This window comes from Sebastes fasciatus, chromosome 19 (assembly GCF_043250625.1).
Source record: "Sebastes fasciatus isolate fSebFas1 chromosome 19, fSebFas1.pri, whole genome shotgun sequence".
NCBI classification, from domain to species: domain Eukaryota; kingdom Metazoa; phylum Chordata; class Actinopteri; order Perciformes; family Sebastidae; genus Sebastes; species Sebastes fasciatus.
Genome location: NC_133813.1, coordinates 14,190,356 through 14,213,683, shown reverse-complemented (window position 1 = coordinate 14,213,683; position 23,328 = coordinate 14,190,356). Strand labels below are relative to the sequence as shown.

At 40.4% G+C, this 23,328-nt stretch overlaps 1 protein-coding gene across 4 annotated transcripts; it reads left to right on the top strand.

The window, feature by feature from the left end:
- Nucleotides 1-1,808: 1,808 nt before the first annotated feature.
- Nucleotides 1,809-23,181, top strand: hnrpkl (heterogeneous nuclear ribonucleoprotein K, like). Of its 4 annotated transcripts, none has more exons than XM_074618189.1 (16): nucleotides 1,809-1,962; nucleotides 4,771-4,877; nucleotides 6,881-6,978; nucleotides 7,097-7,153; nucleotides 7,979-8,022; nucleotides 9,923-9,995; nucleotides 11,780-11,887; nucleotides 12,048-12,176; nucleotides 12,826-13,133; nucleotides 14,660-14,713; nucleotides 15,032-15,071; nucleotides 17,136-17,151; nucleotides 18,913-18,945; nucleotides 19,045-19,112; nucleotides 19,212-19,381; nucleotides 21,079-23,181. In XM_074618189.1, exons 2-16 carry the CDS (start codon nucleotides 4,820-4,822, stop codon nucleotides 21,107-21,109), a joined length of 1,287 nt encoding a protein of 428 aa, XP_074474290.1. In that variant the 5' UTR covers nucleotides 1,809-1,962; nucleotides 4,771-4,819; the 3' UTR covers nucleotides 21,110-23,181. The 4 variants fall into 4 exon arrangements, 3 of the variants coding, with proteins under 3 accessions (XP_074474290.1, XP_074474291.1, XP_074474289.1); XR_012591677.1 differs by having other exon boundaries at nucleotides 1,810-1,962; nucleotides 11,774-11,887; nucleotides 19,212-19,475; XM_074618188.1 differs by having other exon boundaries at nucleotides 1,810-1,962; nucleotides 11,774-11,887.
- Nucleotides 23,182-23,328: the final 147 nt, after the last annotated feature.

The following is a 23,328-nucleotide window of genomic DNA, read 5'->3' as shown; positions in this document are numbered from 1 at the left end:
TCAGTGGCTGTATGTACCATAGATGTGGGTCATTAGGGGCCTACTATGCCCACATTGTAAAAAAGTGAAAGTGGCACTTAAAAGCAACACGTTCTAGCTTGTTTTAAAACTGAATAAAACGTCCCGTTTTGAACACAAACAAAAAGGCTTCTTTAAATTAAGGCAACAAAACTACAACTTCTTTAGGTTTAGGCAAAAAAAACAACACTTGGTTAAGTTTAGGGAAAAACATCGTGTTTTGGATTGAAATGACCACGAACACAAAGACAACTACACATTCTTGGTTTTCATACGGGATGCAAACTCCGGTTTCCTGGGTGAAAACCCTCACGCTGTCTATACTACAGCGCCTGACTTTCGCTTCTGCTCCTGTCATAATAACTACGGTCGATAGAGGTCGCTGTTGTGTTCTTTTCTACCTCCTTTCAGTGATCTACCATGTGAATAGATGATAAAACATACTAGAGGGTGTAGTAGGCCCTTATTGACCCACATCTATGGGGCTTATAGCGGCTGATAACGCCTATTTAACACAAACTACACGGAAGCACCAAAACCGCAAAGTTATATCTATAAGCCAGTCTTGCAGTGTTGGCCACTGTCTGAGGACGCGGGGGAGACCGTAGCTTTGGTCTCCAGGGCCGGAGTCTCTGCTCCTCTGCTCCTCTGCCTGCCTGCTTTCACTCACACACTGCGCTCGTTCTCGCTATTTCGCTCCACTCTCACGTTTATGCGCGCACGCTACACACTGTAGGAGACTTCGTAGCTCTGAGAATATCTAGTAAATGTACAGTGGACGTTTGTGCAGAAATAACTGCTGCAGCTCCTCCAGACCAACAGAGGTTTCCCGTGTCTTGTGAAGTGACGGGGCTCCGCAGCGAGAAATGTTATCGCCTCTGACCAAAACTCCGGTGTCTCCCCTGTTCCTTCCGACCGCGGTCGGGAGGCTGAAGCAGGAAAAGCCAACACTAGGATCAGCAGTGATTCATGGAGAGACCGTCGTCTGGTCAGCTAACATTACTGCCAAGCAGCTGAAATATAGAGTGATATTGTGGGTTTAGCTGACGTGTGTCGCCTCACTGTTTTGATTTTTGAGCGATGCTCGTTCATGTCTATGTAGAGCGAGCACAAGCGCGAACCCGACGCTGTCTTTCTTTGACTTAACGGCCACGGGTGTTGCTGTTAACAAGCATTTCTGATTCTTACAAACAGTCCCTTTAAAGCAACTGGGTCTGAAAACGGAGCCATGAGGAGGTACAGAAGTCTAGTTTTCTCTCAGAACACTTGAATTACAATATGCTGAAAGGTTATTATGGAATTTTTTGCCTACTGCAGATTTAATCAGACTTAATTTTGTAACTTTGAATGAACTTCATGCTGTACTCAAAACTGGTTAGATTTATGGTAATTTGTAGCATTAACAATAATAATAATAATAATAATAATAATAAATTTGACTTATATTGCGCCTTTCAGAAACCCAAGGACGCTTTACAAAGAAGGGCACACAAAATCATACTAATAAATAAAACAGAGGAGAAACTATAGCTAAGTAATTAAAAGAGTGATGTGTAGGAAGTGGGACCCACCTGTGGAATTCAAAGGAGCCCCTATGTATACTAGCCTGACAGTCTATACTCAGGGCAATAAAAACCCTTATTCTTATAGTGGTTGTTTAGATAGTAATGAGGGTGTCAGCCGAGGGGGGCGGAGTTAAGAGGAGGTACTGCCTGCGAGCCGAAATTTGGGACAAAAATACCCTAAATCCTTAAGGGGTGAGTTTGATAAACTCCTCAGCGTTGCTCAAATTACATCAATTCCTCTCTGTGAATGTAATCTGTGTTAACCCCGCCCGCCCGTGCTGTCTTGGAAGTATAACTAAACAAACCACCGAGCTGTGTGTGTCTTCTCTCCATGCTGAAACCGTGGAGCACCGCAGTGAACGTGGCTGCTTTGCTGCAGGTTTGTGTGTTTTTCTAACTGTTAAATATTGTTGTCAGCTCTGTATTTAGCCTGTTTGTTAGCTATGGTTTGTATAAACATAGCTGACATTTACAAGGATAGCTGTGTTGTCCCATGTTAGTGGATGTTGCACTGTAATAGCTGGTCTGGTTGACACGCCTAGATCAAAACACACCTAGCTTAGCAGAGCTGGTAGCTCAGCAAAGTCATGTCAATTTAGCAGAAGAAGATAGCTAACTTCTGACACAGCTCAGCTGACTAACACCTTTTTCTCTTCAGTGTTGTGCAGTTTCCTTTTATGTGCAGTAGCTGTTTTGCATTTGTCTCCCTTTTACCTCCACCTAAATGCTTTCTGCACAAACTGCTTATTGTGTTTAACAATAACGCACCTATATGTGTTTTAATAACCTTTATGCATGGTAGTAGCTGCAAATGCTCTTGAGAATTAATGAAATGCAGTGCTGCTAGTTCTTTAGCTATGTAGGCGTTGATCAGCATCTCCATGTAATTTAGCAAAGGCCTCAGTACAGTGAGGGATGCATGCAAGAAAAGTCCAACCTGCTTTTGCACATTGGGCATTTGTTTATTTGTTTATTTATTTTTGCACAATTTAAGACTACACAACATAAAAAAAAAAGAATAATATACAGTGCAGGAAGAGGCAAAATAAACCACTGGGCTTATCTGAAGCCTCCACCTAGAGACAAGATTAATATAAAGAAATAATATGACTACATAATAGTGATAACAAACAATTAGAACAATATAAATATAAAATAACAACAATAACAATACAGTCAATATATCAAAAAAAGACAAGTGTGTGTGTGTTGCGTGGAAGTGTATGGTTAGTGTTTGTGAGGAGGATATTGTTTTAAATATCTATAAAGACTTCTGGATAATCTTAACCAAACAACATTGTGAGTGGGGAAAAATAAAAATGTTTTTTTTTTTACATTTATTCTTTGATATTGCAATATATTGTTATTAATTGTTTTCTATTTGTTTGTTTGTTTTATTGACACAACAGACATTGATTACTTCTTTATTGTTTTCTTCCATTTACATGCATGTTCTTTCTAAATATCTATATTGTAATTTGCTTAATAAATTGTATATATATATATGTTTTTGTTTTTATTTTATTTTTTTAATTTTTATTTATTATTGAATTGACGCTTTGGCAATATTGTTCACCTGACAGTCATGCCAATAAAGCAAATTGAATTGAATTGAATTGAGTTGAATTGAGTGATGCTTGCAGCAGTCCAACCTGCTTTTGCAGTGTTTAACTAGCATCAGTGGGCATTGCACGTAGGTGGGCTGCATAGGTACAGTAAGAGTTCATCTGAGACTATATTTAAAGTGTTCAGTCCTAGATTTTGACTGCTGAACTACCCAGACAACATTCATGCTGCTGCATTCATACTTGACTTGTGATTTCATATGATTTGTCTTTTCACACTTTTCAGCTATTTTCAGAATTAGAGCAGAATTACTTACATAATAATGGTTTCTCTTTTCAACTTCTAATTTTCTGCTTTTCCTCATTTTATGTGGTAGTAGACCGAATATGTATTGGGTTTTAGACTGTTTGTTAGACAAAACAAGACATTTTTGAAGACATCACATGGACATTAAGAGTGTAAATCACGTTTCATCACGATACGATGTTATATAGATTTATTTGGACAATGATACGATATTTGCATATATTTCTATTCAATCTAAATCAGGGGCCTGCGATCGATACAAGACAATATCATATTCCCGATTTAAAGGGACTGTTTGTAAGAATCAGAAATGCTTGTTAACAGCGACACCTGTGGCTGTTAAGTAAACGAAAGTCAGCGTCGGGCTCGCGCTTGTGCTCGCTCTACATAGACATGAACGAGCATCGCTCAACACAGTGAGGCGACACACGTCAGCTAAAACCACAATATCACTCTATATTTCACCTGCTTAGCTGACAAGACGACGGTCTCTCCATGAATCAATGCTGATCCTAGTGTTGGCTTCTGTGTGGTTTGTGTTGGAGTCTGAGCCTGAACGGCGTAGCCACACGCGCGCGCGCATGGGACACCGACCCGGATTGATTTATACGTGTAAGAAGTTACAAACAGTCCCCTTTTAAAACAATCAGTTACATTTATATCAACACAAATATATGATTTGATTATTTTATTACTGGGATCCTCCAGATATTTAAATGAAAAAAACAATTTGTTCTTTTTAATAAAAAGCATAAAAGCAGACCTGTTTGTTCACTATAAAGTGACACATTTCACATGTTTAAGCAGTGAATGTTTAGGAAGGAGGTGCGCTTCGATGGAAATGGTGACCCAGACATGCCATGGGAATTTAAAAAATAATTTTAAAAATGATGACTACTGAACACAGTGATATCCATCTGAGAATAATAACCAATGATGTGGGATTATTTCTTATTTCATGGGCTATTTTAGGATTTTTACAATATTATATACTTGTATATATAAAAAAATAAAAAAGCATTCGAATAGTGACTTGTAGGTTGAATACAATGGCAACGGTTGAAGCTTCGAAGCATTTTGGTCAGCCCTACATCGATCCATATCGTTAAACCCCAAATGAACATGGAAACATGTGGGAACGGGACATTTTGCACTATTTTCTTATGTATTATTGGCCAAATCATTAATCAATTACTTCAGAAAATGATTGGCAGACTAACTGATCTCTAATCAGAAATATTTGATTAGATGTATCATTGCTTGTTCCGTATATGTAGCCCGGCTGATTGTATTATTGCCGTCCCCTCTCTTTTAGCAGATCCAGGGAGAGGAGCCTGTTTGCATTCCACTGCAGGTGCAAAACGATGGAGGTGAAACTCGATCAGCAGGACGAAGATATCTCATTCGGCACTGACACTAATGGTAAAATCACACACATCTTCATTTTGATCAGCCATGTGTGACCATAATGTAAACTGCATGAATTAAGTCATGCATTTAGTAGAGAATGAATTGAAATACAGTGTGAAATACGGTGTGTAGATGTACGGGGCTAATTAGTTCGCTCAAGGGAGGACAAAAGAAAAAACTGAACATTTCTGGCTGGCACTACATAGCATGTGGACATGTCAGATGGTTGAGGGACTCTCCTGTCCAAGATACTGCTGTTCGGTGGGCCCTGAGCAGATCTGCCCGTGTTTTAATCCAGGAAGGGTACATGGTGGTGCTGGATGTAGTCCAGGATACAGTTGGCTGCTGAATGAAACCCATTCTTGGGGTGGAACATACTGTAGCACGGTCCGCCATGTATTCATATTTTTGTCACTTCTATTAACCCTTCAGTTGATGTGGCTACTAGTAATGATAATTTGGCTCATTTGTTTTCTAAATATTATGGCGGCGCAGTCCTAAATTTTAGCCACCATGTGTTTTATAGTAGATGGAAGCAATATTTTGTTATTATAAAATTAGATAAATCCTGGTGAATCATGGAAAGGTTTGAAGAATCAAAGATTGCTGTCTTTTATACTGCCATATAGGGCTGTGCATTGTAAGGTAAAGTATCATGATACAGGGATAACGATTCCATATAGTGCGATATACACTCTCCGGCCACTTTATTAGGTACACCTTGCTAGTACCGGGTGTTCTTCTGCTGCTGTAGCCCATCTGCTTCAAGGTTCGACGTGTTGTGCGTTCAGAGATGGTATTCTGCATACCTTAGTTGTAACGAGTGGTTGTTTGAGTTACTGTTGCCTTTCTATCATCTCCAACCACTCTGCCCATTCTCCTCTGACCTCTGACATCAACAAGGCATTTTCGTCCACACAACTGTCGCTCACTGGATATTTTCTCTTTTTTGGACCATTCTCTGTAAACCCTAGAGATGGTTGTGCGTGAAAATCCCAGTAGATCAGCAGTTTTTGAAATACTCAGACCAGCCCGTCTGGCACCAACAACCACGCCACGATCAAAGTCACTTAAATCCCCTTTCTTCCCCATTCTGATGCTCGGTTTGAACTTCAGCAAGTCGTCTTCACCACGTCTAGATGCCTAAATGCATGTGATTGGCTGATTAGCTATTTGTGTTAACAAGCAATTGAACAGGTGTGCCTAATAAAGTGGCCGGTGAGTGTATATGACGATACTGTAAGCAAGGCGATATATTGCGATTTTTTTTTTTAAATCTGATTTTAGGAAAACGGTCATAAAGACACACCATATGTATAAAATCGTAGTAAATAAAAGTCACTATTTGAAAATGCTACTCTGGGGACTAACATCATCACACATGAATACAGTTGGACTCATTGGATCTACAAGAGTCTCAGCTTTACAGCGATACCCAATTTATGCAATCCCAAGACTGTTTAAGGACCCCAGTATGCAGAAATATTCAAATACACCATTTTAGAAACACATTTCTACTACATGCAAAAATCGACATGGATTTCGCCCAAAACTGCATGTGATTATCATAAAGTGTGCATGTCTGTAAAGGGGAGACTCGTGGGTACCCATAGAACCCATTTACATTCACATATATTGAGGTCAGAGGTCAAGGGACCCCTTTGAAAATGGACATGCCTGTTTTTCCTCGCCAAAAGTTAGCGCAAGTTTGGAGCTTTTTTTAGCCTCCTTTGTGACATGCAAGTATGACATGGTTGGTACCAATGGATTCCTTAGGTTTTTCTAGTTTCATATGATGTCAGTACCTATAAAGCGTTTTGGAGAATCGATACAGTATCACAAAACATAATATCGCGATACTCGCATATCGATATTGTTCTTACACCTCTACTGCCATACTGGTGTGCCAGAGTTGAAAATTGTCAAATTCTACAGAGTGGCGTTAAAGTTATTACGTCTCTTCATCCAAAATGACTTCCTGGCTCAGATTTAACCTGAATTGTCTTCCCTCTCAGGTAAACGCCCAGCTGAGGACATGGACGAAGAGCAGGCCTTCAAACGTTCTCGCAACGCTGACGAGATGGTGGAGCTGCGTGTGCTGCTTCAGAGCAAAGTAAAGACTCATTCACACAGTGGGCCGCGTTAGTTGTCGGGCCACACTGCTGTTTCCTCCCACCCCCATTGATCAAAGCGATTATTACTTCTAAGGAAAACCTTCTTTTTCTTCACAGAATGCCGGCGCTGTTATCGGAAAGGGTGGCAAGAACATAAAAGCCTTACGCACAGACGTGAGTAAACGGATAAAATGCGGCTAACCCTTCTGCAGCTGTGGAGCACATTTAGTTGGGTAATAAAATTAAAAGGATCCAGACCTAAATTCCAATTAAGTCAACCCCCCGTATTCAGTGGATTCCCACAGAAACAATCCCAATATCTTCCCGTCAGGTTCAAGAATTGACATGCACTGTTAGTCAAAGATCAGTTTTTCTAAAACGATGAAACCAAGTAGGCTCATGTGGACAGGGAAGGAAGGTCCTTGTTAGACAGATCAGTTGGATTTCCAGTCCTCTTGTGAGTTTCAACCTGATTCCCTTACAGTGTTGAAGCTATGTTTGACCTTGGAAGTGACAACAGGTGCCTGAAAGCCTGAGTGGATATTCAGGGACGTAAATCTCCAGACTGTTTTTTTTTTTATATCTTTGTCCAGGTCACTTCCTGTTCTTCTTCACTCACCACAGTTTCAAGTCTCTCATTTCACTTTTGGGACAACGTGTAGCGTGTATTCAATTAAAAATGTATTCCTTCTCCCCCCTCTTCCCTTCTCCTTTACTTTGTTGTTTTTATTTTTGGCCACCTTCCTCCGTTGCCCATGTACTGGATCGACATGCCCCTCCTGCGTTGCCCACCTTGACGTTGGCCCAACCTCCGCCCGCCCCTGAACGCCCGCCCGCCCGCCCGCCCACCTGACACTCCCGGGTTGGCCCCGCCCATAAACCGTGCCCCTCCTTAAATGGGCACCTAACTTGTGATTGATTGCCCCTGCCCAATGCCAACCTCCTCCACCACAACCACCACCACAACCACCACCACCACCACCACCTCGGCCCATGCAGTACAATGCCAGTGTATCAGTCCCAGACAGCAGTGGCCCAGAGCGGTATGTCCCACCAGTTATTGCCTCACTGCCTGATTAGAACAGTGAAACACTATGTCTTTGATAACCTGCCTTCTGTTTCATTTTTTTATATACATGACAGTATACTCCCCCCCCCCCCCCCCACCCCCTCCTCCCCCCAAACACCCCCCTGCTCCACTTGTAAGACACGTGTATTGTTCCTTTTGATTTTTATGTCCATTTTAAGCATCTCCATTGAGTTGGACTTTTTTGTCATTACAGTTTATTGTCCATGCAGCAAACCACTGACAACCCACTACCAAGTAGTTAATGGTTAGCAGCACCGCAGCTGTTGGATGTTGTTTTTCCTTGCTGTGATGTTTAATTTTACCATGAAAACTTGTGGACATCTTTTTCTCGCTCTGTCCTCTGTGGCCCACCTGGCCCCCCCCTTCCTCCACCTCCCCCCCCCCCCCCCACTGTTGTCCGCATCACTGTCCATGATTTCTGAGAGAGCACTGGCTCTTGCCTGGAGGCTCCGTCCCCCACTCTTGTCACTCATTAATGTTGTGTCTAGGGCTGTCAATCGATTAAAACATTTAATCGGGATTAATCGCTAATTAATCTCACATTTTTTGTTTGTTCAAAATGTACCTTAAAGGGCGATTTGTCAAGTATTTAATACTCTTATCAACATGGGAGTGGGTAAATATGCTGCTTTATGCAGATGTATGTATACATTTATTATTGTAAATTAACTAACAACACAAAACAATGACAAATATTGTCCAGAAACCCCATTTAGCATAAAAAATATGCTCAAATCATAACATGGCAAACACTGGCAAATGTGCTGACTTGACTATGACTTGCCCAAAATGGCATGTGATTATCATAAAGTGGGCATGTCTGTAAAGGGGAGACTCATGGGTACCCATAGAACCCATTTTCATTCACATATATTGAGGTCAGAGGTCAACGGACTCCTTTGAAAATGTGGCCTAGCCATTTTTTCCTCGCCAAAATGTAGCGAAGGTTTGAGTGTTACTTAGCCTTCTTCGCAACAACCAAGCATGACATGGTTTGTACCAATGGATTCTTTAGTTTTTCTAGTTTCATATGATGCCAGTATCTTCACTCTAGCTTTAAAACTGAGTGAATGCATTTAAGAAATTAGTGGCGTTAACTTTGACAGCCCTAGTTGTGTCTTTATTTCATTGTGCTGCATCCCTTCTGTTAAATTTCTCTCAGGCTACACCGGATCAGAGCTGCCTGCCAAACCTTTCATAACCCCCTCTTCCCCCCCAACCCCTCCACCCCTGCTCCTGTCCTGTACCACAGAGTAGATGGTAACCACTCACATTTCCTTCCCCACCTCAACCCCTCTGCTCTGTAACTCTTCGTCTCCTCCTCACCTCAGCCCCAAGCCTCCCCCACCTCTCCCCTCCTCCACAACCCCTGGTCACAATGAGAAGGTGTGCTGGTGGCGCAATTGTCATGGCGAGCTTATGTTTGAGTTTGTTACGTTCCTTTTCCCCAACTTGCTGGTGGTGGGATGGTATTAGAAGATCTCTCTCCTTCTCTCTCTCTCTCTCTCTCTCTCACCCCTCCCCCCCAACTCTGTGTGGCCAGTCTCACGTTAATTTGAGCCGCTCTGAAGCTGCCCATCCTCCCAAGGCTTCTCTTATTTTGAAAATAATTTTAGATTGAGTGCATGTCAGCTTCTTATTTAATCAGTGTAGTGTTGGGGAAAAGTTATAATTGTGCGTAGTATGCAGCAGTCTTCATTTTTCCTTTTTGTATTTTGAAACCTCTCGTATGTTGCTGTTTACTGGACTGTTTCTCACGTGTTTGTTTTTTTTGTCGAGGTTTTGATTTGTGTTCTACTTTTTGTCCCCTTTGTAATGCCTTGCTTCCTTTTGACTAAAATGCCTCCTGACAGGATCTTGAGTGTGAACGCCAGCATCGACACCATTGGAGAGATTCTGCTGAAAATCATACCAACTCTAGAGGAGGTGAGCCACTATGTTAATTATGTGTACGTGAACAGAGGGCAGTTCAGGATGGTTAATGACATTGCCTGTTGGAATAAACAGAATTGTAAAAGTAGCTTTTATAAAACTAGTAACCGTTTTATAAAAATATTTTTATTAATCATATTTGCTCCAATTCTACCCACTGCTGCTTTAAAGGTACCCTGTGTGAAGCACACGCACAAGGACCTGAGAGCAAAGTTAGAAGCACAATTCGCATCCTTCTTTGGTTTTGTGCTCTTCCACTCTGACGTAGCGATGCGCCATCAAAGGCAGAGAAGATGAAGTAGTCTGCTAGTTTGAAAACATGGATGCAGAGTTAATTTCGTTAACGACACCTATGATGAAGTGTTCGTAAACAACCTTTTTTTTTTTTTTTCCATGACTAAGATGAGAAGACACCGACGTCATTAAACACTAATGGTGATGATATCAAACATGCAATATCGTTGATGAAAAAGAGCAGATTAAAATGTAGTTTAAAAAATAAAAACTTTACCAAAAGTTTGTGACTTTTGGGTTGTGTCGGGTTCGGGTGGTGGATTAATGCATATTTTTTCATATTTAGGCAGTGTGGATTGGCTCATAATGGGCCGGGTGGGTGCGACTCACTAACCACACAGCACAGTCAGGAGGACTCGGAGTAGTAAAGCTCCATTCATAATAATTCAACCTGTGTTTTTCATCAAATAATGATGATGAAGTTTTACTAAAATGACAAAATGATTGGTTTTGGCAAGACTAGATTGACTGAAATGTTCAATATAATCTGATGACTAAAACAGAACATTTTGTCTAAAACATTTTGAGTTGTCGACTACAACTATGAAGGAAAAAAATGACTAAAATGTGACTAAAATCAATAAGCATTTTCATCTTAAGACCAAGACTAAATCTAAAATAGCTGCCAAAATGATTACTGCATGGATCTAAACAATGCATGTATATATTAAAAAATGGCTTTGCAAATGTTTTAGAGTATTAACTGCTCCACAAAACAGATGCTGCATGCTCTGCAGTCCGTCATGATGAGAAAGGCAGCCCTGTCTCCTAAAAATTACATTCCCATACGATGAAACTGCATTGTGAGTTATGTTGCGAAGGAAACATATTTTCTTGTTTGTTTTTGACATATCACAAATATGTTTGTAATGATAATCCATGGAAGTCCGTATAGGGAGGAGGTCAGGGTGATGAATGGGTCAAACACAGGACTTCCACCCAGGAGGCTGCTGTTAATGTCCCGTGTGAAACCAGGTCAAAGTTGAATTATAGTTTTTCTTACGTAACTTCCGGACGCCAGTTACGTAACAATCGTACTTATTTTACGTAACAAATATACTTTACAGTTTTTCCTTGCTAAAATTTAGCGTAAGTTTGGAGCGTTATTTAGCCTCCTTCGCGACAAGCTATTATGACATGGTTGGTACCGATGGATTCCTTAAGTTTTCTAGTTGTCTGAGCCCGCTACAACCTAAAAATCACAAGTTGCGTAAAAGAAATGAGTTTGCGTTAATGCGTTATTATCGCGTTAACTTTTACAGCCCTAATCTATACTTCTCCCATTCAAAGTGTTTTAACAGCACATATCATAAGCTTGTAATGAATTTCCAAGTTATTATCTCTTGAACAGACATTCATTTAGGATGGTCATCGTTGTTGTTGTTTTTTCCACATTTCCAACATAGAGTAAATGAATCGACGTTGGGAAGAGTTTCAGGCCCTACTGACATCACTGATCTAGCTTTGTGTTTCTCTAGTACCAGCATTACAGTGGGATTGATTTTGACTCTGAGCTTCGCCTGCTGATCCATCAGAGTTTGGCAGGGGGCATCATCGGGGTAAAAGGTGCCAAGATAAAGGAGCTGAGAGAGGTAGGACAGAGTCCAGATTAGCGGCAGCCTCGCCGTGATGCTCTGCACCAACAGTTGGCCTGGAGATGAATTTTTATAATCATCATTTTTTTTTTTTTGTGGCAATAATGACATTACATACATGTATGAAAAGAGAACTTTTCGTGTCTCCGTGCACTAGAACACCCAGACCACCATCAAGCTGTTCCAGGAGTGCTGTCCACACTCCACTGACAGAGTGGTCTTGGTGGGAGGAAAGCCAGAACGAGTCGTTGAATGTATAAAAGTGATCCTGGAGCTGGTGTCAGAAGTGAGTTTACATCTCTGAGATCTGCTGAAAGCCTCAATACACTTTATACAGTCATGTAGTTATAAGACTAGACGCTGAAGTCCAGAATTTTAACTTGATATATCTTCTTTTTTTTTTTTTTTAAGATTTCTTTTTATTAGTGAAAGGCTTATTTTACAATTCAATTTCAACATTTCTTTTTTGTTTTTAAAACAAATATTAAAACCAGAAAAATAAAATAACAAAAGAAATGAATAATTATAGAGAAAAATGTGGTAATTATATATTATTGATAATGAACCTTCCCTTGTATCAAATATACTTTAACTACATAATTATAATAATTAGTATTATTATAATGAGTAAATAAAAATATAAGATACATTCAGAGTAACAATTGAAATAATAAAGAAAATGAATAGAAATTAAAAAACATGTAAAAACAATTGTATATAAATAATAAACATATCTAGTACACACACACATGTTTATAATCTGAATATGTCGGTAGCAATCATGATTTGAAGAATTTATAATAGTAGAAAACAAAGCTATTATATATCTTACTTTAAATGTTCAGAATAGAAAAGTTTATGTGCTTTACAGCTAATTTCAACAGTTATTTCAGAACAGAGCAGCCTTTTACAATCTTTTCTCTTTCATTTTGCAGGCGCCAATCAAAGGTCGTGCTCAGCCTTATGACCCTAATTTCTACGATGAGACCTACGACTACGGCGGTTTCACCATGTTATTCGAGGAGAGAGGAAGACGGCCGATCGGCGGCTTCCCCATTCGTGTGCGTGGGGGCTTTGAGCGCATGCCCCCCGTTCGCGGCAACCGACCCATGCCTCCCTCCAGAAGGGACTACGACGACATAAGCCCCCGTCGGGGTCCTCCGCCGCCGCTGAGCAGAGGTGGACGAGGGGGCAGCCGAGCACGTAATCTGCCTCTTCCCCCGCCACCGCCGCCAAGAGGAGGGTGAGGAGGGGCCTACTAACTGTGGATGCTTTCACACTCTAACCTGTTTGGTTTGTTAACGCTGCAGCGTGTAGAAATGGAGCACGTACGATTAAAAACAGTTATTTTTATAAAACGGTCACTATATCCTGACGGTAGTGCATGAGACAGGTAATCTGAAAAAAATCATGTTCCTCTGTGTCCTCCGGTGCTCCTAATGGCATCTGCAAGATTTCACAGACCGGAGAAAAACAATCACTCAGAGCTGATCTGGAGTCTGACCAAACGGTCAAACTAGGCAGCGCTGATCAAATATGAATCAATATTCTGTTACGGTGATGCTTATTTCTCGCTTCAAATGTTTTCAGAAACATCTTGTAGTGTACTGTTTAGCTGTAAAATGAGAAAGTTTGTGACCCGGAAGCCATGTTGAGATCTATTGAGGAAATACCAAGCACCGCCCACCAGCCGGAGCACAGCCAATAGGAATGCTCCCTCTCTGAAGTGGCCTGTGATTTGTCAAAATCTTCCGCCACGGAAAAGCCTGAAAGCAGAGCCTTTTTCTTCCCATTATTGTGGGTTTGTCATTGATGATCTACAAGGTTCAGTTGCAGTTTCGACTAATAATGCTCATAATCAGTTATTTTTTGTCTGTGACACCAGATAAGATAAATATTCTCAAAAGGCGCATGCATGATTTTTTCCTTCAGTCACCAGAATTTGATTTCCCCACGTGGATCCATGTAGCGATTAGTGGTGCAACGGTTCAACAAGCCCACGTTTGTACTGTTCGGTTTGTTTTGCACATTGGGGAGAATAAAAACATAACCATTTCTAATGTGTTTGGACTCCAAAATATATAAATAGATAAACTGATTGGTTGATAGTAATGAATGATATTTCTATACTAAATGAAATAAGGCAGGCTACTTAATAGTGAAGTAGGTCTATGCTCAGATAAATGCCTCTTCTATGTCTCTGGCACCTCATCAAGTAATTAGCGGGCCTGTATTTAATAGTGTTGCAACGGTTCAACAAGCCTACAGTTTGGTTTGTACGTCATTGAAAGTTTTTTACGGTCTGGTTTCGCAGCCCTAATAGCGATGCAGGATGCCAGTTGCCAAAACGGTCCGATCGATGAGTTACCAGTCAGTCCAGATGACTTCATGCTCACAGCACTTGGTTAGTTTGTAAAAATTCTGTGTGAATATGAACTGTACTACTAGGACTGCCCCCTCTTAGTTCATAAGTCGACTAAGATTTCTTGTGGATTCTTTATGCTTTTTTCATGCTGAATGCTGAAGAAACTTCTGAGCACATCTCCGGTAAACACAAGATTTAAAGTGCCGCTTTTGTGTGATTCTTTGTGGAGAAAAACTACAGAATCGTATGAGTGTTAGTCGATTAAGAATTTCTTTAGTCAAGAACAGCCCTAAATCGGACCAGAACTAAAAGGCAAAAATTATTATTTTTTTTATTCCATTGTTTAAACACAGTTTTATATTTTATTTATCCAACACACTTTCCTTGTCTGTCATTGTTTGCAGGGGAGACCGGTTCTCACATGGCAGCTATCACGGCAGCATGGACGACAGACAAAGGTGAATACGGAGCAGATTGTCAATAATTAAATGTTTGTCAAAAGCAGAGTGACAGAGATGAGTGTAAGTTGCTCGGTAGCAGAATGTCAACCCACCAGGCCTGATTCAGAGTCTGATCACAGGTCATCTGTACAGTCTGCATGTGCTTTCACACTCACAGCTTTCTAAATACCAATCTAACAGCGCTGACCTGCTTCATACAGAATCACTATCTGGTTTATTGCCAAGTAGGTTTTCCACATACAAGGAGTTTGGTGTATGCTGTAAGTGTCCTCTATGGTAGAGAAACTATATTAATGCCTACCTTTGTGTCTGCAGTGACAGAAGAGGCCGAGGAGGAGACCGTTATGACAGCATGGTGAGTGCCGTCAGTGTTTACAGGTGCTGCTTCATGCTAGGCTGTACGGTTGTGTGTAGTAGCTGTGAATTATGTTTCAGACGAGGTGATTGGAATTGCTTTTTCTGAGTGTAGTACAAGCACGGAGGCATGGACACTGTGCTGCTTTTTTTCACTGTGTATGCACACTGATCTAGGCCTGTTGTTGCCTGGCAACAGTTGTCTCCGTGGTTACCACAGAGCAGCCGAGTACGTAGTCCAGAGATCCACCGGGCTAGCAAATGAACTTGAGCTGCAAACCAAAGCAATTCCTGAACAGGCTTCCTTCAAGCAAATAGTTTCAATAAGAAGGTGAAGAATACATTTGATTGAATAAACGCCGATGAATTCTTGAGATTTTCAGAACAGCATAAATATCAGACATGTAGCCTCACTTTTAAAGACCATTTTTCTTATCAAAATACAAATGAATTTCAGCAGTGAGAGCCTCAAGAGAGGATACACACGATAAGCTTCTTTTATTATCTAAGGCTATCTTCTTATCATTGTTTTACTAATCTAAAAGCTTAATAAAGACAACATCTGGTTTACTGTTAAAGTGATTACATGCTCAAATAACTTCATTTTTATTTAGTTATGGTGTGACCTTGCTCTAATTTCCACTGCTCTGTTAACAGTTTTAATAGTCAATGGCTTTATGGGGTTAAGGTAAACTATCACTGTGCATTTAAATGTCCTAAATATGAGCAATTAATTATTAGTTTAAATTATCATGGTTCACTATATTCTAAAGTACTACATAAGTTTTAATATTATGAAGTCCAGATGTCTGAATTGCCACCTGTGACTACTTTAATGTGAAATAGTTCCACGACGAATCGTCCTTTTACAACCTTCATCTTTACATTGTACATTATTTTATTTGTTTTCGTGTCCGTCTGTACGTACTTCTGTACGTCCCATCCTCGCGAACGTGACATCTCAGGAACACCTGGATGGAATTCCTTCAAATCTGGCCCAAACGTCCACTTGGACTCAAGGATGACCTGATTACATTTTGGTGGTCAAAGGTCACTGTGACTTCACAAAACAAAGTGTTTGGCCATATCTCAGGAATTCATGTGCTAACACAAATGTCTAATAGGAATAGAAACTCATGCAGGATTAAATTCATTCATTATTCATTATCCGTAACAGGTTATCCTATTCAGGGTAGCGGGGGGGGGGGGAGGGGGCTGGAGTCGATCCCAGCTGACATTGGGCGAAGGCGGGGTACACCCTGGCCAGGTCGCCAGACTATCACAGGGCAGGCAACCATTCACGTCCACACCTACAGGCAATTTAGAGTCATGGGGGGAACATGCACACTCCACACAGAAGGGCCCCAATAAATTGTAAAATATAAAACTTACAAACCAGCTAGAAAAAAATAAAAATAAAAATGCAGTCCTAACACTTATTGCCTGCAAGTGGCAAATCTGAAGAAGCTTTTCCTGTCCTTGCCTGTAGATGGCACACCAACATGTTTACATCAGCCGTTGCAAGTCTTGCTCATGCCAACAGATTGGACATGTTGGACTCGAAGTACAGGTATAACTGCTGACGCTTTCAGGTGCTTTGCCAGGTCAGCCAAGCCATCGTCACATTATCACCATTACATTATTGCTGAAACACCCTTACATTGTCAGCTTTATCTTATTCAAATGAATGATCCCAGAAACACTCGTTGTCTCAGGGTGGATCGCAGAGTTGCTTCAGATTGTTTCAGTGGCCTGCAGGCCTCTGATTTCTAACCAATAATGTACCTTTCAGATAAAGTGGAATGGAATATTTGAAGCATGAATGTCACTGAAAAATGTGCAGGGACTACTTAATGCTGTGGAATCAGCACAGACTCAGAACCTGGCTGAATCCTGTTCAGGATACTAAATGATCCTCCCAGTACTGACCAGGATACTCCTAATATCATGTAGTGCTGGTTTATTATTAAAGCTTCTGGTAGCACACTGTCATTATTACGTCATTAAAACAGTTTTATGTTTACCTTTTTTTTTTTTTTTTCTCCAATCGATCCTGAAAATGCAGGGTGGAGGTGGATATGGTGAGTGTTGATATTTGTTATTTCAAGAAAATAAACTTGGGTCTTATTACTATAGCTTCGACCACCATTCCTTTCAGACATGTTATGTACAGTAGGGGCAACCACATACAGTAGTCTGTGTCATTGATTATCAAGTCAACAGTTGGATCATACACTCAGTGTCCTCTTTATTAGGTACACCTGTACAGTCAATTGCAGTCCAATACAACAGCCTTGACATAACATCTATCCTCACGAAGCTCATAATGTTCTGCTTTTGGTAACATTGTTGTAAATGTGTAAATTCAACCGCATGTTTATTACTGAGGTCATAGTTAAGCTGCTGTTGTAGTGGACTACATTATATGATATCCACCCTATTTACATACATAAGGTATGCAGCTTTATATATGAGACCAAATAAATGCATTTAGTCGGCGTTAACAGGCTCTCGTTTTTTCCCTCATTAGTAAAACAAACGATCTTTGAATTAACTTAAAACTTTTTTTTTTTATTTCTTTTTACTTTTTTTATTTTTTTTTGGTTTTCACTTATTGTTGTTAGTATTGGTGTTATTTATTTATATAGATGTGTTTATGTACAGAATATGTGTATTTAAGAGTAGCTATATGTATTACCACCTAGCCTCATTCAATGCCACTCACATACACACACACACACACACGCACACACACACACACACACACACACACACACATTCTTCACTCTGCTTTTGTCCCCTTGTTTTGTTTTTGTTCTTTGTTATTTGTCTTTCTCTATATAATATCTCTTGGTTTTTATGTCCCTGCACTTGTCTTCACCTGTTTTGTAATAATTTTATCACACCATGAAAACAAACAGAATGTATGCTAGCCTTTATTATTATTACACGGCTGCAGTTTGTTATTTCTCTATAGCAGACCGTTGCTATGGGAACAGTTCTGATGTCGGAGGTTTATTTCACAACAATGACCGGCTCGCTGTACGTTATCCCTTGCGTATTCGATTCAGTGTTATCGGTAGGCTATAATTATCAGAACAATACGAACATTCAGGCTCACTCATGTGGCTCAAAGGTGAACTGCAGATATAAATGTTAAATAGAAGACTGGAAGGAATTCTGTTAGAAAATCTCCCGACCCGGTCTTTGGGAATCACTGATCCAATACAGCTGTTCTGTTTCTAATATTCTGCCCACCTCATGTATGTAAGGACAAAAAGACTATAGAGGTGTACCTAAGTGTATAATCTAAACCATTTAAAACACAAAAGTAAATCTTAGTTAATACCAAAATTGTGATTGCCTCCTTTTTTATTTTGCAAAACTGACTTCCTGTTTCAGTTTTGACTTACTGTACATACAGTATTTAGACTACATAATGGATGATTATAACAGACATTTCATTGAATGTTATTTTCTAGATGCATGTTTTGTAGTATTGGGTTAAACTGACATTTGTTTAAAACATTTTAAAGAGAAAAAGTTGATTAATGAATGAACTGTAATGCTCAGTTTAAAACCTGTCCGGTTGCCTGATCATGTTGCTCGCCACCTTTTAACCTCTATTGTTAAGCCGTGGCAGCAGGTTATGACACGTCACCACACCCTAGGGATTTAAATCAAAGAATAAACATAATTTTCCTGTTTGTTAGAGCACACAGTGGGGAGACCTATATGTCTTTTGCTGTATTGCTTATTGGCTATCACTCTGCCTCTTGTCTTTGTCCCTGTGGTGTATTTTCATTTTTCACTTTCTTGTTTCCTTTCCAATGTTTTCAAAGACAACAATTCTTCCTGGGAGCACTTTCAGTCTGGTGAGTGGGGATGGATTATTCTCACTGTCTTCCTTTCCTCTTGTTGCATGCTTTAGTTAAAGGCAAATTTAAATGTTCTTTTCTCATCTCTGACTTTAGGTGGCAGAAGCTCATACAGTGACATCGGAGGCCCAGTCATCACAACACAAGTCACCATCCCAAAAGATGTAAGTAAGACATCTTATTCGCTCTCAAAAAAAACAAAACGTGACTCAGAAAAGACATTTTCGCTCCATTTCCTATCGTCCTGTGTGGTTGTTTTGCAGCTGGCTGGCTCCATCATCGGTAAGGGCGGCCAGAGGATCAAGCAGATCCGCCACGAGTCAGGGGCATCCATCAAGATTGATGAACCACTAGAGGGCTCTGAGGACCGCATCATCACCATCACAGGAACACAGGACCAGATCCAGAACGCCCAGTACCTGCTGCAGAACAGGCATGTGCTCCGGTGACTCCATCAGACAGCTCATCTCATTGGAGCAGTGTGGGCTCCACTCATGGCCTGCGTGCTCGTCCACCACTGTTTGGAAGTAAACAGTTTTTTAGTTGCTGCGTTTAAATAGCTTTGACTTAACTTTATTGTCACAGCCAGGTGAAACATACACACACTTAATCATAAAATACATAAAACGTATAATAACCCTTTTGCTGTTATGTTAATTGTACTATTATTACGACTACTTCCTATGTTTTTGGAGCAGAAGTTGACCAATATCAGTAACAAAAACATGCTAATTTAGAGCTGAAACTAATTCATTTTGATAATGGATTTCTCTTTTTAATCATCTGTTAAGCAAAAATGGCAAAATATTTTTTCAGCTTCTCAAATGTGAGGATCTGAAGAATGAAAATCATCACTAGCCTCAGCCCTAATTTTATTAAACTTAAGTGCAAACCTGACAGAAATAAGTGTTTTACCACTTGAGATAAATGTCCAAATTCTGCACATTATGCCAGAACATAAAGGTGTTGAGGTTTTTTTTCTTACACCAGTATTTCATCTTGAAGAGCTTTTCAGTTCACAGACATCTCCCTTTCCCCCCCCATCACTAAATGGCTAAGCTGGTCTCAGCAGTCATACTGCTTCTTGCAGACATAATTTATTTCCAGCCTTGACCTTGGCATACTTTTTATACCTTACAATTGTGCTCCACATGAGAAATGTCTGACAGTTTGCAGCATTAACATCTCCTGACCCATGGCACGTTCCTGTTCAAATAATATTCTTAAAGGGATAGTTCGGGTGTTTTGAAGTGGGGTTGTATGAGGTACTTATCCATAGTCGGTGTATTACCTACAGTAGATGGCGGTTGGCACGGCCCCTAGTTTGGAGAAACAGACATGAGGAAGAAAAGCAATGAACTGCTGCAAAAAGTACTTTATCCACCTAAAAGAAAGGCCACCTTAGAAAAATAAAAATCAGTTTAAGTGTACGCTATATTTAGAATAGTTTCACAGCTTTACCTTGCCGTCAGACAGCTATACAGTCTTATGTTTCTGACGGAACAGAAGCCGTTACCCATTCTCCCGCCAAAGCAACCAGACTCCATTGAGAAAAAACCCCAGTAATTTTTCCTCGCAGAACACAGGAGCTGCTGGTCTACCTGCTGCCTCGATCGGTTAGTTTGTTTGTGGTTAGTTTGGATTCACCAAAAGTCACACAATAGCACAAACTAACCGATCGAGGCAGCGGTAGACCAGCAACCCCCTGTTTTCTGCGATGTAAAATTACAGTTTTTTTCCATGGAGTCTGGTGGCTTTGGCGAGAGCATAGATGGATACAACAGATTCAGTTACCTGTCGGAACGGGCTGTCTGATGGCGAGGTAAACCGGCGAAAATATTCTAAATATAGCGTACAATTAAACTGATATCGATTTTTTTTAGGTGGGCCTTTCTTTTAGGTGGCTAAAACATGTTTTGCTGCCGTCCCCGTCCACAGCAGTACATTGCATTGCTTCCGTGTAGTAACTCCTGTCTGCTTCTCCAAGCTGGAGGCGTGCTGACCGTCATTTAGTGTAGGTAATACACTGACTATGGATAAGTACCTCATACAACCCCACTTCAAGACACCCGAACTATCCCTTTAATATTATCATGTAATGCCCTTACCTTTATCTGTCTCTTGTTTCAGTGTAAGGCAGTACTCTGGTCGGTTCTTCTAGGACGAACGAGGGACGTGAAGAAGAAGAGTGAAGCCATGCTGCCATACTGTTTCCTCCTTCTATTCAGAGCCTACATTCCTCTGCTTTGCCTCCTCCTCTCAGTATCACACACTACACCATCTATCTATACATATTTTTTTTTTTTCTTTTGAGGAAAAATCTTAAGCTGGTCAAACAGCAAACAAGGTGTCAACAACATGTTTCTGTGCTGGTGTAGTTATTTTTAAGGAGATTCTTGTGCCGTCATTGGAGTAAACTCATCTGTGTGTTGGTGTTGTGAGCCGCCCTGGGTCCTTATCTCCTTATCTCCCTCATTTCAGTACAGCATGCAGAATGTAATCTTTTTGTAAGGAACATTATGTGAGTTTTAGTTTGTTTTACCCGCCCTCAGCACACTCTCTAAATGAAGATGCATGGTCTCAGAATGGTTAAAGAACCATTAACTTTAATTTTTCACAACATCCAATATCCTTTCCCACTGTCAAATTAAGTGCTTTTTTTTAATTTTTTTTATTCAAATTGTGGCGGAGAGTTAGATGAGAAGATTGATACCCTGAAAGTGGACTTTGATATAGTTCAACAGAGCCAGGCTAACTGTTTCCATCTGTTTTCGAGCACTGCAGTACGCCAGAAATGGAAAAATCCTATTTCCCCAAAAAATGTCACACTTCTTCTTTAAGTTGGGATAAATGTGCCAGTGTGATATTGCAAAGAGAACATTTTAAGATTTTTTTTGTTTTTCATAGAAAGACTGTATAAAGTATGTGTGTGTGTATATATTTACATAGAAACAGTAATTTCATGAGTGGTTAGATTAGGTTAGTTAGGCCCAGAACACTTTCTACTTTCTTGGAAGGAGATGGCGCCATAAGACAGGTTTGGTAATACTTTTTTGTTCTTTCTCTTTCTGTTATTTGATTTATTTTCTGCCACTCATGACTCGCTATAGTGCAGCCTTAATATCTGATCTCTTTTGATCCATTTATTCTTGCATAAGTGTTTTTAATTTTGACAGGTTGGAAGCATTTTTAAAGTTTTTTTTTTTTTAAAGGCTTTCTTAAAGGGGACCTATTATGCTTTTTCCCTTTAGTGTGTTATAGAGAGGCAAAGTCCCGCCCCCTCCGGTAGACCTCATGGGACCTTATTTTAAGGTCCCATGGTGGTTCACTGGAAGAGGCGGGACTTGGGCTCTCTATAAAGATTTTTGTGCATATTAAAGGTCTGCAATGTTACAAAGCCCTCTCCGGTCGTTGATCCCAACTTTCGTAGTGGCCAAACGACGGTACTGCAACTTCTGTGGCCGTCACGTGATGCCATTGGGCCCAAAAATACTTTTTCCCATAGACTTACATTGGGAAAGAGACGTCTGTAACTCAGCGGATAATTTTTTTTTAGGTAAATAAACTCCCCAGTACGAACACTCTAATAGCCCTTATTTAAATCATTAGGTTTTAATAGTTGTAAACCCACTAATAGCCGAATCCAGAGTAATTTCCCTTCCTCCGTTCATGTGAATGAGACCCAGACCGAGGGCTGGAGCGCAAGCCGTGACGATGGCGTGACGTTGGGACCCCGTGACCGAGCGGACGCTACTCCGCATGTTCCATGTGCCCAAGATCTGGGTACTTTTCCAGGCGGAAGTCGAGCCATTTTGTCTTCATGCGCCGCTGAGCAACTTTCATAGGAACTAACGGTGCCCCCGCCTCCAACGCTGTATCCAGTTCTCTTAAATACATCCATGGTTTAGAGCGGAGCTGGAGCGGAGTCTGAAGAGTTTGGTTCGGTTGACCAATCAGAGCACAGACTGGGCGCAGGAGCTCAAACAGAGCGTTTCAGACAGGTTGAAAGGAGGTGCTGCAACACATGAGAAAAATAGTGTTTTTTTTAACATTAAATCATGTAAACATGTTCAAGTAGAAACCCCAAATACAAATATGCACCTTAAAAAAAAGCACAATAGGTCCCCTTTAAGATGAGCAAACAGCTGTGTGAGTCTATGAGTGGTTGGTCATATTATATCTGTATCTCATATCTGCAGGTGTTTAGTAAATAAAGTGTCTCAGCTCAAAAAATGTCTACTTTTTTTTTCTTTTTTTCTTTCCATCAGAGGGATAAGAAATGTCTTGTGGATATAGGTCTGATTTGGTTTCCAATGAAATGTGTGTCAGCCCTGTCACATGCATCCGTAGTTAACTAGTTAACACCGGAAATTAGTTTCC

What these genes read in the sequence shown, in the direction of transcription:
- hnrpkl (XM_074618188.1), top strand. Translation starts at nt 4,820, where the DNA reads ATGGAGGTGAAACTCGATCAGCAGGACGAAGATATCTCATTCGGCACT. An exon ending in GACAGCAGTGGCCCAGAGCG is followed by an intron (nt 8,023 to 9,922) that starts GTATGTCCCACC and finishes GCCTCCTGACAG; the next exon opens with GATCTTGAGTGTGAACGCCA. An exon ending in AGCATGGACGACAGACAAAG is followed by an intron (nt 14,714 to 15,031) that starts GTGAATACGGAG and finishes TTGTGTCTGCAG; the next exon opens with TGACAGAAGAGGCCGAGGAG.